We start from the raw sequence: 15,629 nt of genomic DNA on the forward strand, positions 1-15,629 counted from the left end.
TCCCTAAATAGGACAGAAATTTGGGGACCTGGTGGAAATCTCAGGATTCTGTAGCATTTAAGCTCACATTGGCTAAGATAGAGTTTGCAACTGTAAATTAGATCCAGTTCCTTTTTAAATCCAGGGAAAGGAGACTCTTTAACCCACACAAGAGAAATCAATGGGCAGTTGAGTCCCATCTAAATAGTGCAGAGAGAACTGAACCAACATAGGGCTCTTCCATGTGTTTTAAAGTGAGTAATTCCAGTTCTCTGGTATTTCAAAGGGTATTAGGAGAGAGGCAAATTAGCTTTGCAGGATAGAGAACAAAAATTGAGATGCCATTCAGGCTTGCTGCCTAGTCTATCACAAATTAAACAAGGAGCTTACCAGTTTTCCCAGCTTCTGATAACAGGAAGTAAGTTAAAACAGTGATCATCAGGCCATGCATTTGGGTAGAAATAATTCTAAGGGAGCAATGCAAGAAAGCAGCAGAAATTGAAAAGTAAATTAAAAAATCTATTTCATTTTTTAAACAAAGAGTATAATCGCAAGTGACAGCAAAATGGCTTTTATAAGTCTTTAAAAGCTGATTCTTGCTGTTTTCTTATCCCCAAGTAAACTAGTGAGAAACTACAACAAACTTCAAACTTAAAAAATAAATGCTCAGAGTGGAAGGATATGTTGCTTAAAGCCCTGAAAAAAGGAGTGACAAGTTTCAAAACACAAGAAGAATCAATGAGGAACCACTGACACATCACTACAGTTAGTGTTTGCAAACACTCATGCACAAGGGTAGCTGAATGCACAAGGCACAACGCTGGTCCAGTGACCGATCTGCACATACCCTGTTACGACTAATTTCATGTTGAACCAGTGACCTGGCATGTTTCTTTAATGGACAAGATCTGTTTATAAGGTTTCCAAAAAATCAACAAAAGAAAGCCAAAAAACTGCAAACCTACAATGGGGAAAACTTGGAAAGAGGAAATATGCACTGTGTTTGTTACTGGAAACAAATGGGATTTTTCCAAATGTATTACAAATGTTGTTTCCAATGAATACTTTCTGTCTTCTAAGTAACATATAGTTTAGAAGAAGCCTGAAATAAGTTAAAATCCCTTGGAAAGAGGAACTTACAGTGCAAACACTGCAAAGGCCTTAATTATGGTATAGATGACTTGGCAATGTGACAGTAATAGTAGTAGTCTATGAATGAGTGATAAAGGAAGCAATCCTTTTTAAAAATCAGTCACACCTCTAACCAGTAAGAAAGGCTCCACAGCTGAATTAACAGCAATTTGTTTCACTTCTCTTATGGAAAATCTACTTTCAATGAAAATTATTACTTTATCCAATTTTTGTATATTTCCTTAAAATATTGCTACTTAGACCACCTGTTTATGTCACCTCTTTTTCCGCATCCATCTGTTTGTTTTCAGGAAACTTCTAGGAAAATAATGGTTCTGTCTTCAACAAGATTATGCAGTGACTTTAGAAGAGAAATCAACTAACTTATCAACTGTGTTTTCACTTACTAAAACTTCAGGACTAACCTTTGGATTAACTTGAAACTGCCTGTCTTTAAGGTATGCTATTAAGGTTGTCAGTGGCTGTGCTTTCCAGAATGCAGGGTCAGTAAACAATCTAATACAATTTAGTCTCACAAATCCTAAAGATATTAGTTACTTTTAGAAAATCAAAGTAGCAAAAAGAAGTAGTCCTCCTTTACCAACTATGTTATTTCTGTGCGTGTAGAATTTTCTATCAAGGATGATCACAATGCAAGAAAGCAACATGCAGTGTGGAGAAACAGTGGTAAACAAAGAGGATCTCCCTATTTCAGTATTTTAGACAACTTTACTTGAAATAGTCATGTACCTGATTCACAGAACTTTTATTTCAACAACAGGACATTCTGCATTAGCTGTGTATGAACAACATATCACAGCACAGCCTTGATACCATGCCACAATTAAGCTGTGAGCAGAATGTGCAGGTACAGCGATGCCTGGAGAACCACTCTTCTCTCTTGTGTTTCACATTCTTGAAGGTTCGAAGTCTCTCTCTTCTAGCAAGTTTATTAGAAGTGAGAAGCTGTCTTTTACGGCCTCCATATCATCCAAGGAGCAGGGTTTAAGAATCCAGCGCTTTCCACGTGCAAGTGGCTCAAGTTCAAAATATTTTTTTATCTGTTAAGGCAGAAAAACAAAACAATGTATTAATATCAAAATGACAACTCTTTGTTTCTCATCTAAAAAACCCAAACCAAACCATCAAAAAAAAACCCTGTAAAAAAGACCAGGATACTCATTTTTAGAATCTTACCCACAGCTGTTCTTATAATACAGGTTATATGACATGACCTGAAAGTGTTTTCTTTAGGGGTGAGTGACCTGCTTGGAAGCTACCAGTCTACCCATACATTTAACAGCCTGGGAGGTCTGGGAAAGAATTATACCGACTTAAGGCAAAGAGCAAAGCACATGAAAGAAGTGTTCAAAACCATAAGCAAAACAGCAAAAGTTACTAAGAAATTTTAGGTTATATTTTACTTTAATGTTAAATCTGTATGTTTAATCAGGCTTTCACTGATAAGCAACAAAGCTGCAGAATTTGTGACCAGGCTACTACTCTTAATTACACAAATGAATTGTCAAAAATGTACAACTCCAAAACATTTCAGTCAAAGATGTGCTATAGCAGAGGGTTTGTTATTAATCTCAAGAACATTAGTAAAAAATAAATAAATTCCAAAATCAGTTACTTTTTTCTAAAATTAAACACAAAAGACTAGCATACTAATGTGACATAATGGTCTTCTACAACCATCTTAGTTCAAAATCCAGCGTGTTCTGGCAGACTTCAGCTGCTTACTAACAATACCTAATAAAGAAGTCATCTTTTTAATTATACTAATTCTATTTTTACTTCTGCAGCAACTGTGAAGCAAGGAGGTATAAGAATATGATGTAATCTAGAATTGCAAGTTCAAAGGTAATAATAAACGTTGAGAAAATAACTGAGATAGATGCAGTTTCTTGGACAGACCAGTCATCGCTGACACTAATTACATCAACTGTCCAGGCAGAATCACAGACCCACAGCATGAATGAGAAAGAAAAAAATGCATTTAGTAGTATACTCCAATCACTTTTCAAAATGGCAAGTACAATATCAAAGCATATTTTTGATGCCTCTTAGGAGAAGACAGCAGCCTGCAAGATATTTTTGTCCACAGATTACCGTTCTCTTCAAAAGTTTAGTCTGATACTATTTGATCCAATACTATTTGATCCAAAAGCCTACTCCTCCTGTGTGACTTGTTAAAAGACACTTAAGATTCTACATCCCAAATCATATCCATCACTACTTGCCATTGTCAACATACCAACAGAAATATTTAGTCCTGAGTTAGTTTGCACATTCTTGCCCTTGTAATTTTCACCAAATATTCTTAATTTTCTTCAATGAAAGACTGCACCACAAACATGCACAACAATAGGTAAAGAGGAAAGAAAGGAAGAAAGGAAGAAAGAAAGGAAGAAAGGGAAGGAAGGAAGGAAGGAAGGAAGGAAGGAAGGAAGGAAGGAAGGAAGGAAGGAAGGAAGGAAGGAAGGAAGGAAGGAAGGAAGGAAGGAAGGAAGGAAGGAAGAAAGAAAGAAAGAAAGAAAGAAAGAAAGAAAGAAAGAAAGAAAGAAAGAAAGAAAGAAAGAAAGAAAGAAAGAAAGAAAGAAAGAAAGAAAGAAAGAAAGAAAGAAAGAAAGAAAGAAAGAAAGAAAGAAAGAAAGAAAGAAAGAAAGAAAGAAAGAAAGAAAGAAAGAAAGAAAGAAAGAAAGAAAGAAAGAAAGAAAGAAAGAAAGAAAGAAAGAAAGAAAGAAAGAAAGAAAGAAAGAAAGAACGAGCCTTCAAAAGCCCAAACAAGCTGCAACATCTCTATTCAGCTCTTGTAGTATCTTTATAACAGTTTGTTTATCTAATAATGTATTGTAATATAAGAAACTGACTGTAGTTGTATCAACTCACATAAATCAGAAATCAGCCATGACAAGGGTTTCTTATTTTTTAAAAAGGAAAAAACAGGAAAAAAATAGTGGATATGGGAACTTCCGCTTCCCCAGCTAAGACACAGGTGAAATATTTTAAAATCTTTTTCCAGCAAAGCAGAATTGTATACACAGCAACATGCAGATATTTGAAAATAAAGCTTGGTAACTGACATTTACTTCTCAAAAAAACCCAAAATATAAAAACCAGAAAATATGCTATTTGAAAGAAACATGAACAACCAGTATTTTATTACCAGCACAACAACCTTTTAGCATTGCTCAGTGTCATATTAGTATCTGATATTAGCGGGCTTGTATGTGATTAAAACCTAAATACTAATTTCTGTAAGAGATACACTGCAAGATCTCCAGTAGGTGAAGTGATACCAAACTGAATTTACCCCCATTAACATACTGAATCAACGGCAGGGGTCAGAGTACTGGAGAAGCACGGCAGGAAAGCTCTCTTGCCTGTTTCAGCAAAAGACTGCTTGACTGCTAAACACGGAGAGGAAGTAAACGCTGCACAGAAGCATAACAAAGCAAGGTGCCAGTGCAGCTAACTGACAGAGTAGCCTGCTAGTGTTAAGCTGACAAATATGGCTGAGTAATTTGAGATGTTTCAGACCCACAACCCAGAGGATGTCCACCACACCCCCTCTACTGGAAGATTATTGCCATCAGCCCCTTGAGCTCACTGAAGTCTGTCTTATCTCTTTTACACAGCCTCTTGAATTAGGGCTATACCATATGAAAAAATTATTAGGGAAACGTCATTACATTGTAAGGACAGTACTTGGGTTTAAAAGCATTAAATATCTAGAAGCACATACATAAAGAAAGAAATTCTGGCAGTAAGCAGACCAGCACTGAGGCTTGAGTGTTTGTGGGCAAATATGACATGCTTACCAAGGTAACCTCCAGCCAAGAAAAACACAATAACTATATCTGTGTTTCACTAACTGCTGACACCAAGATAGAATTTCTATTTCAGAAGTAAAACAGCAACAGCTGATTTAGCTGAACAAATTTTGCAGATAAATAATTCACTTGCATGTTGATTAATATTGTTTTTCCTCTTTCTAGGTGTGTACTAAAAATATAACAAAATCAGAAATGTGCTGTCATAATTTTCCACACCTATGGAACAGTTCAGAGTATCCACATCAATGAGCAGCAGATGAATGCAGAAATTAAAGCAACAGTTCAGCAGTGGATTTTGAAATGGGAAGTTTTGATAACAGCACGAAAGCACCACTGTGTTCAATAAGTAACTACTATTTTGTTCATACCTATAGAGAAAAAAATTATTTGATAGATGATTTGTGTCTAATCCAAATATAGAAAAAGAATACTAATTCACTTACAAATAATAAATAACTAAACCAGAAGTAACATAAAAGTGATTTTCCACAACCCAAGGGACACTCTGGTGTACTATATTCCCCATTTAAACTTCACACCACAATGTTTGCTAAAGCCCAGGATTTGCAAGCAGGCTCTACAACTCCAAAACTTCCAGAAAGTTTGCTGACACAAATACTTTCCAATTTACTATAACTTCTCCCCTTTTAACTCAGATGATGCCATTCGGTTCTAAAAGCAAGTAATTTTTTTTACATTTAAAAAGTGTAAAAGTCCTTCTACATGCAGGAGATGAAACAACTACATCAAAATAGACCAACACAATCAGATATCCAACATTCTTTATACAGTCTTCCACTGGAATGCTCCTAGCTCTCCATCCACTTTCTTTTCTCTAGTTGCTTTCTGCCCCAACGACCATCATTCTCACTCATTCCCTGCCATATTTCCTAAGAGGATGCACATTAGCCACCAAAATAGCCAAAGGAAGCTGAAATTCTCTGAATGCTCACTCACTTAGGTCGTTCTTGCATTAGAAAATCAGCAGTAACTATTTTACAGTCCCCTTCAATTGCACTACTACAAAAGGGGTGAGGTCCTAGGAGAAGTTATTTTGTCTTCCCCTTTTGCATATTGCGGAAAAGCTTTCTGCCTGTTCATGGATGCCCAAGCAAAACATAAAGACTCAAACATGCTTCAGATGTGTGACACATTAGATATGCATTTACATACTGGCTTTGCATTTTTAAATGTTTACTTTGGGTTTGCTAGATTTTTAAGATACAACCTTGGAAGTAAACACAATTGATTAAATCCATACAGCTTTAAGTCTTTACTACTATCCTACATGATCTCACTGTATGTCTTGAGTCACATGAGTGCCTTGTTTTATAGAGAAACTCACATTGCATTTATGCCACAATCTGAAGTCAATACAATCTAACAATACATGTTTGCAATTATTCCCACTCTTCCCACACTCCACCTTCTAAGTCCTATTCTACTGGCACAATGCACTAAGCATATGGTTATCAAATGTTGCTTAACCTACGTGCTAGAAGAGTCAAGACACAATAAAAGGATTGGTGCCCAGAACCTCAGCTGGTGCAAATTAGTACAGTAGTTTGGAACTGATGTTACTAAGTTGATATACATAAGCTGAGTAACCAGGCTTTGCTGAAAGCTTTTATATGTTCTGTTATTGAACCTCATTGAGCCAGTTCACAACACACATGAACATACAATGTATAAGAAAATTTAGATACCATAATATATGATTACAGAGTAATTTCTGTCTGCTACTCAACATGAAAAAAAGCTGATTGACAGTATTATTTTTCATTTTAATTCAAAATTTTGTTAACAAATTTAATTAACACAAAAAGGTTTTCAACTGACTTTGGTTAATCTGTTGTAAAAGAATACAAAATTCAGTAGCCATTTACATTATCAGGTTGTATTTTGAGAATTTAATGGATAAAATATACTTTCACCCATTGCTGTTTTACTGAACAATTTTACAAAAAACAAAACAAAAAGTAACAACATGTATGTTTTATCCAATCTAGGGTTTCACAGGCATGTCAGTGCCCCGTCAGTCTAATTTTTTCAAATACTTTTATAGGATTAAGCAAGTACTACTGCAAGAGGGTGACTAGTGGAGGTATGAATTAAACTAAAATTACCTAATTTGCTGAATCCGTGTATTAACAACAAGAAATGGTTTACTCATCTATCCCAAATGTCTACAAGGACAAGGAATGCAGTCTTTATAATGGGAGACTGGGGTTCCCTATAGTCACATGGTGAAAGTTTCATTCAGCTGTGATGCTGAGATCACATTTTCAGACATCATAAAAATCTGCCTTTTGGAGCAACTCTTTAGAAGATGCTTTACAGAGAGGCAATTCTGATCACTGAGACCATAAACAACAGACAAGCTGCCTGTAACAGTGACCAAAGGGTGCAAAAATTCAGTATCTTTGGAGAAGAGAAACAGCCCAAAGTCCATCACATAGCATTAAGTTTTAAAAAGGGAAACTACATAAAATGAATAACTTAAAGAAAATGAACTGAGCAGCTAAAAAGGTAAAATGTTTGCAGGTGGCATAGAAAAAAATACTGTAATTAGAGGCTCAGAGTATATTTATATTGCTACAGAAGACTTTAAAAGAAATAAAAAAAGCTTTCAACTGTTGCAATAAGGAAAAGGATGGTATTAGAGGTAAAATAAGTAATGTCTAAAAAAAGAAAAGAGAAAACAAAAGAAAGGAAATTCTGTCAAATTAAATAGAAACCGCAAATGGTGACCTACTAACCATAGAGTGGAACCCATTGCTTAAATCACCACTGATGCTAAAAACTAAATTGAAATCCACTCTAGTTTATGTTACTGTGCTGGACTGCAAACTGCACAGCCTCTTGAGCTGCTACACATGCTTTTCTGCTGATCCTGTTCTGAGTATAATGATTTATAAGAGTGGGTAGAATGGATCAGTAGCCACTTCATCTTAAATCAACTAGCTCAATCCACTGCTGTATGGGACTTAACACTTTCATGCTCTTCCCTAAACGTCTGCAAGAAATCTCTTTATCTGACACTATCACTTGGCTAAAATGGTCCTCTTGTCTGACCAGAATAGCTGCTCTAAAGTGCAAAACTGTCATCAGAAGTTGCATAATGTTTATTCTTCCTACAGAGACACTTCATATCCTCCTGAAAAGATACTTCATGTGTGCCTGCTCAAATGCTTCTTCATAACAGTGATCTCATCCGTGTCTAGAGGGACCCATGAAATGCACCTATGTGTCATAAGCACTCCCCCTAAAACACTGTTATACCTCATATTTATTGACTCCACACGAAATACCTCTTAGGCAACATGAAGGTGAATGGAAGTGTGTCAGCTGATGGCAAGGGACAGTGATATGCTGTGGTCTGGAGCAACCTATGCACAAAGTTATCCCCAGGATTGTCATTTGAGGTTAAACAACACTATCAGTCTTAGAAAACTTTTTAATTCTAGTTTTTTGAAGCTAAATATTTCACTGCCAGCTGACTTCTGTGTCCTATTGAATAGTCTGTATGTGCAATATAAGAATTTGCAAGGAATCAATTAAGTACCTCTTCTGACATTCAGAATTTTGTAACCAAATTGCTTTTTTTGAAAATTATTTTAAAAATACGAGCTGCTGAAGTAACACTAGATGAAAATCCAAGACTGTCTTCTTCAGCATTTCTGTGTGATAGCAGGGTAAGGAATTTCTCCAGATGAGATTTCAAAAATACCAGAAGCCTTTTTGTACAACTCCTCACAGACAGCAGTGAATGTTTTACAAATTAGTATTTCTGTTTTGTACAGCTTTCCAATTTATTTATTTATTTTTTTTTTAAAATTCTGCTTTTCACAAAACACTGCTAACTGAGCTTTTTACTTAGTTCTAGACCTGGGCAGTATTTTTGACTCATAAATCTTTACAACAAGAAATACAGTCACTTCTACACATATTCCACAAAATAATTTATACAGTGCTTTGTGGAACAGATACACTTTCCCATCCATGTTATATCCAGTGGCCACAAGACATTTTACTTTTCAGATTGTAACTGATTGCTGAAAAAAATGCATTTTAAATAAGAATCCTAACTGTTTTGAATGAAGAAATAGGATGCCTGGCAAATCAGCACAGACACACTGTTCCAACAGAGATCACACAGAACTGGCAAATACAAGTGTGAGACAAGGAAAAGAGGAGTGAGCTTGAGAGCTGGAAGATGAATGCAGAGGGATGTTTACTGTGAAATATACAATATTGCATCAACCACCAGGACTGAGAGAGTGGAAGATTTTTTTAATGGGTAAGTATTTTTTATACAGATAGATTTGGTAATGTTGTAATGGCTTTGAGGCAAGTAAGATGGCTGAGAGTAAGGACAGAATATTGTTGAGGGTTCAAAAGTACTACTGAGATTTGCATGTACATGGGTGGAAGCAAAGATAGGCTTTGAGGAGCTGCTTGCATCTATCAGCTCTTTCTTGCAAGCTTTTACCACACAAAAATGTAATACAGTGTGTTAGATTCCTTTGATTACATTCTGTTAATTTTTTCAGAAGAAGTAGTAAGAGTAGGGTAGCTGCCAAAAACATACACCTATACCTTTAATGTCTCAATCACTCAGTATGTTCTCTTTCTATAAGCATGTGTTTTTCCTAAAAGTGGAAGACATAGAGAAAACATGAGAACAGCAGCAGCATATCTATATAGAGAAAAAAACAGTCTTCCAGATGAAGATTCACCAGTGCTGGGTTGAACAAACCAGACAAGGGCTCACAATATCCAACCCCAGAGTGAGCAAAACAGTATCCCGTCTTGACTAACAAGTGAAACAAGAACAGAGAAGGAGGCATAGTACAAAAATCTGTGCAATGAAAAGACAACAATATATTTTCCTTTACTATCTAAACCTTTAATTCCTTATCTTAGGATAAAGAAATAATCAGAAGTGGAAATCAGACATCAGATTTATTATAACAAACCTACAACTAAAGCTTTATGTTACTGCTCCTATTGCTTCCTCTCTTACACATTGCATCTTCTGAAGTACTTAGGGCTGCAACAGATACTGACAACTACATACTTACAGTTGAAGTGTTAGAATATAAAATCCTGAAGAGTAATGCTGAAAATAAGCCCTGGTCAAAGTCAGCTATTTGGAAGACATCTAAAATCACACTCCCTGCCTGTGCCCACCCCCCCATACCACAGAGACACAAAAATGCCAATTTACTGCATATAAGGACAACTTTCTATAGAAGTGTTTTCCTAGCATATCCAAATATTCTTAAGATACACCAAGTGGATTGAATTTAAGAGCAATTTAAACTTACAATAATTTAAAAAAAACCAAAACTATCCTTGCCCTAAACTGTTAAAAAAGGGAGCATATCCAAAGATAATTTTACAAGACACCTATTAAAAGCTTTTACTATGCAACCACTCATCTCCACTCTACCTTCTTTCACTCAGGTTTGTTTTACGTTACATATTCGGTTAAATAACTTTAGGAATATAGACAACTAGTAGAAACTCAAAATTCATGACCTTTAAGCAGATATTCTTCAGAGTTGAAGAGTTTTCACAGCTTTTTTTTTTTTTTAAAATAGATTGCAGATATTAATGCTTTACTTCAGAGTATAATACTAACAACAGACTGCTGATTTCAGCAGCAAAATATGCTAGCTTCAACTACAGATTGCGGTTTCAATGAATAACAAAATATGAGACACAGGTACACAACTGCTGAGTTTTAACACCCCCACTCAGAAGAAAAAAAAAAAAGGAAAAAAGTTTACCTGTGAAGCTGAATGTCAAAATAACCTTTAGAATAATGAGAAGTCCACAAAGATCAATCCTCATTATGACATCCCTTTCTGCAAATGGCATATTTTCTATTCAGATAACAGTTAAACAATATTTTCTGGAGAGGTGCATATGTGATGATTCATCTGCATTTGCCTGAACACGTATACAAATTGAGCACTTGAACAAATAACATCTGTATACCATGCCCACGTCCACAAAGCACCAAAACACTGTATGGACTTGTATCCTTTTATCAGTCGCAAAGAACAGGATTTCTAAGGGCTTTGTGGTTGGTTCCCCACATTTACACTGCTGGAACCATTCCAAGCCAACAGCCAGTATGAGCACAAAGGAAAAGTCATTTATTCAGCAGTAGCTGTGGTTCTACAGGATGTGTTCTCTCACGCTCTGAAGATGAGACAGTAGTTGTGCCCACTTCACTTGTTCTGTACAAGGTACAGAGCAGAGTGTATAAATGTAGTATGGCTTCAGCCTCCCTTCGGGTTCTTTGCTGATGCATATTATTAGTTCTGCAAAGTTCACACACAGGCAACTGAAGCAAAGTACTAACTGCAATTAACCATTTCTGTTTTGAAAGTAGAAACTGTGTATATATATATTTTTAAATTTAACATCTAATACTTCTGAAGCAAAAAGTGCTCCCAGAGGCTCTATCACTGACAGCTTCAGCTCCTGGCTGCCAGAATGCCAGGGATTTCTGCAGGAGCTGTTTCTGAGTATTTCCTCCTTGCCCTTCAGTTAGAGGAAGCAAATCTATGCTTTGGGTTTTCTATGTCTGGGCCTCTGGAAGTGCCAGTGTCAATGCTTCCAAACTCATGGCAAGCCACTCCTTTAAACTAGTACTGCAAGCAGCTCCAGACTGATGTCTTGTTTCTTCGTGTTTAGTAACTCTCCATCTCGAGATACGGCAGAAGCCCTTCAGGCTCTGTGACAGAACTTTGCTTGAGCAAGAACCATCAGAGCTTCCAGATTCCTTCATAAAACACCAAGAAAAAAATTTACACAGCTCAAATTATGCACAGTCCTGTACAGAGCAGTATACAGAACTCCTCATGTGCAAAATCAATTTGCCACTACCTCTAATATGCATGAGCACTCACAGATAAGGAAAAAAAGAAGCACTTTACACTGAGAGAGGATGTTTTAGGCCAGGTAACTGAACTATTTACAGTACTGGGAAGGCATATTAATGAACTAATGCAGAAGCTTGCAGCTATGATGCTGGAAAAGTCAGGGATGACCAAGATTTTGAGACGTGTGAATACAATGAGATGCTGAAGAAACTGTATGGTTGTTTTGACTTTTAAACTTAAAGGTAATAGGCTACAATATCTTTTTTGAAACTACAATGTTAATCCTTCCATTACTGTAGGTTGCAGCAGGGAGCTCTATCTGCCTGAGAAGTCTTTGAATAAAAAGGTCCCATGGGAATGGACAAACAAAGAGTAATGAATATTTTTCACTTACCACATCAAGATACCACTTGCCCTACATTATCCTGATGCTCACTTCAAGGAAAAAGATGAAATAATAGGCAGTGGATCAAGAGTTTTATATACATAAAAGAAGAAAGATACACAGATATCTCAGGCAGGATACAAACCTTTACATAAAAAATCCATACCTAAAGAAAACACACTCCTCTCCAAAGAATGCCCAAATTCTAGGGCAGACAGACAGCAGCTATAAAATGTATGGCCTCCTTGACGGAGGGCTACTGATAATATTGAAGATGCTTAAAACAGGATCTGTAATAAAGCTATTGTTAATTTGATTAAGTGAATTAAGTCTTGCCTATGTACAGCTACGACTGTGCAGTGCCTTTACAGTGTCACTGAAAAGCCTGATTATTTCTGAAGAAAAGCACTTGAAGGCAGGAAGATTATGTCCTGGTGATGTCTCGATCCTAATGATGACTGTATGAATGAAAAACAAAAGTAGGTATTTGATTCCAGCAGAAAGGGAAACTTGGCTTCTGCAAGATGACAGGCAGCTCCTTCCCCTCTACCTCTGAATCTGCCTTGCAGTTTTACCAACAGATCCTACCATTACGCCTGATGTAAGCTCACTGTAAAGAAAATTATATATAGCAAATATACAGCTGATATTAAATTTTTAAGAGGAAGAGAAGATTAATATAATAAGACTAAAATATCATAATGCAACAGGTTTTTCTAAGCACTCTCCACTCAGAGAGTAACCTATTTATTCAAAATGGTGGTCTGATGAAGGTATAATCACCTCTTTGAATTTTGGGGTTTTACTGCTCAAGATAAGTCTTAATTCTGCATATTTGCAATTACTAATTGAGTTTTCTTTACAGTAGAAATCCCCATAGTTTGCTGGCTACTAGCGACAAGCTAAAAGGTTATAATACGTATCACTAGCTTTTTGAGAACATACTTGAAATTTGCACCACTTTACCACTTCTTGATAATGAACTATCAAGAAATATGACTACAGCTAAAAAGACCTTAACTAAGTATTCCATACCTGGCCAGGAAAGGTTTTGTATATTGAAGTTAATGAGTTTAAGTCCCAAACTCACATATAAGAAACAACCAATTATGCTGTCTGAAACACAGGCTTGTAAAACTCTCAGTTACTTGTAAAACGGTCTGCTACACGCGAGTAAGAAGCTGTTTAAATGGCTTGTTTGACTAGATGCATTCATCATGAAATTGATTTTTTTAAAGCATTATTTTAAAACTTGATACAAGTTAACTGTGTAAACTGAAAATGGGGAAAAAAATCTGGCATTATAAAGTAGAGGTTTCAGTATGAGTTTAGTATTTTATAAGGTCAAGGGTTACTTGAATGAGAAACTCATCAAGAACAAACAGTCATTTGTAGGGCAGTAACTTCAAGGTTTAATATGATTAAACTACTCTGCCATTTCTATGCCAAAGACACTGTACAGGATCTAGTGTAATTCCACCACAGCCTGTGCAGCTCCAAAATACTACAAGGACAATAAGCCAACAAATACCTATAAGCACACGCACACAAAAATAAATCTGAATTGCTATAGTCTGAAAGCAGCACCATGTTGTGGTTTTACACTTGACACTTCCAGTTAGATTTAGTATTATTATTTTGTTATGCCTTTTAGGCAGTGGGTGGCATAAGACAGGGATACCTAGCAATAGGCCGCTGACTATTCCTCAATCTCCAGCTCAGGGACTAAGTTTTTAATTTTACAGTGGTTCAGATTTTAAAGAAAATAAAGAAACTATTTCAAGAAGGTCATGGTGTTGAGTATATATTAAACAAACCCCAAAGTGAAAAATACGTTCTTCAGTAACATTTTAGATTTGAATCATAGAATCACAGAATCATTACGGTTGGAAGGGACCTTAAAGATCATCAAGTTCCAACCCCCCTGCCATGAGCAGGGACCCCTACCAGATCAGGTTGCGCAAAACCTCGTCCAATCTGGCCTTAAAAACCTCCAGGGATGCAGCATCAACAATCTCCCTGGGTAATGCTTAGCATGGTCCTATAAATATGGGAAGATAGACCATGGCAGGGTTAGTGAATGGACTAGAATTTGCTAAGAAACATTTCATTTCCATCCATAACAGGAAAATGGTTCTTGTAGGTTTATAAGGAATCAGCATACTAATGGAACATTGCTAATAATGATTAGATGCTTTAATGACCAAAAATGTCTACTTGGTAACAGCTAAAATTGAAACCTTCCTTATGGAACATTCCCCATTGTCTTCTCAAAAAATAAATTACTTCATTGCAAGATGAAGCACTAAGAATAGTGTTTTGTTTGTTGTTTTTTTTTGTTTAAAATAAATCAACACAAATAGAGTGTTTTATAAATTTATTCAGAAAAGTTGGAAAAGATACTATGCTGCCTTCTGCAAAACTGCTTTAGAAAAGAATCAAATTCTCAGGCTTTGAATAAAGAATTATTTGCACATTTTACATTACTTTACTCAAAATCCAGTGAAGAGTGCCACCAGCCATGCTGTTTTATAAGCCCAGCTGTAGACAGATTAATAGAAAGGACAGTGTCATAATCATGTCAGTCAAACCACAGGCAGTGAAGCTGGAATCGGAGAGGAGAAGTAGAGAGATGTATGAAGAGAGCAACCACATAAAATGGCTTTAGTTGGCTTACAAGCAATAAAATATTCTGCTTCTAAAGAATTCTAATTTATCAAAGCAGAAATGACACCGTATAAATCTGCAAACAGAAGCAACATATACTGAGAAGTGGATGATGCTCAGAAAAATCAAGGTGAAACAATGACATTTGTCTCAGGAAACAAAGAATGGTTCATTGTTCTCTTGGTAAGAGTTAAAAATTATTAACAGGATTTATTAGTAAAAATAAGGTATCAATGCAAACCACTGGGTTTAGATTAAAGACATGCAGGACAAAAAAGTACAATATGATCCTACTAAAAATACTCTCGCTGGTGGTCTGACTGGATCTTCAGCTGGTTTTGGGGTGAGGGGAGATAGCAGTTCTGCTTATTTTACACAAAACACATGCAACACCATAACACTTCTAGCAGGTTTTGTATATTTCATTTTTTATTAAAGGTTAACGTATGTGAATTTTGTGAATTTTACTCCAAGTGCTAGTTAAAACACTAAGTTCCTTCTCTTTTATCCTTGTCTGTATTTATGGATACAGTAGATGAAGATAAAAAGGCAGTGAAACTATATTCAGTTATATTTTTCTACTAATCTGGCCTGTACCCTCAGAAGTAATACATAAGCCAATCCCTATTTCTATAAATACACTCGGTCATTTATTTTGCACAATGAATCTCCTAACCTAAAGGGTAAGCAGGAAGCTGCTTTTCATTACACACAGTATATGACTGA

At 36.0% G+C, this 15,629-nt stretch overlaps 1 protein-coding gene across 1 annotated transcript in view; it reads right to left on the reverse strand.

Moving 5' to 3' along the window:
* Positions 1 to 2,018: 2,018 nt before the first annotated feature.
* ARL15 (ADP-ribosylation factor-like 15) overlaps positions 2,019 to 15,629 on the reverse strand; it is a 211,901-nt gene continuing 198,290 nt past the window's right edge. The window contains exon 5 of the mRNA XM_010005336.1: positions 2,019 to 2,171. Within this exon, the coding sequence (XP_010003638.1) occupies positions 2,019 to 2,171 (153 nt within the window). The remainder of the gene's footprint in view (positions 2,172 to 15,629) is intronic.

Source organism: Chaetura pelagica, unplaced genomic scaffold (assembly GCF_000747805.2).
Source record: "Chaetura pelagica isolate M959 unplaced genomic scaffold, ChaPel_1.0 scaffold37, whole genome shotgun sequence".
In the NCBI taxonomy this organism is placed as follows: domain Eukaryota; kingdom Metazoa; phylum Chordata; class Aves; order Apodiformes; family Apodidae; genus Chaetura; species Chaetura pelagica.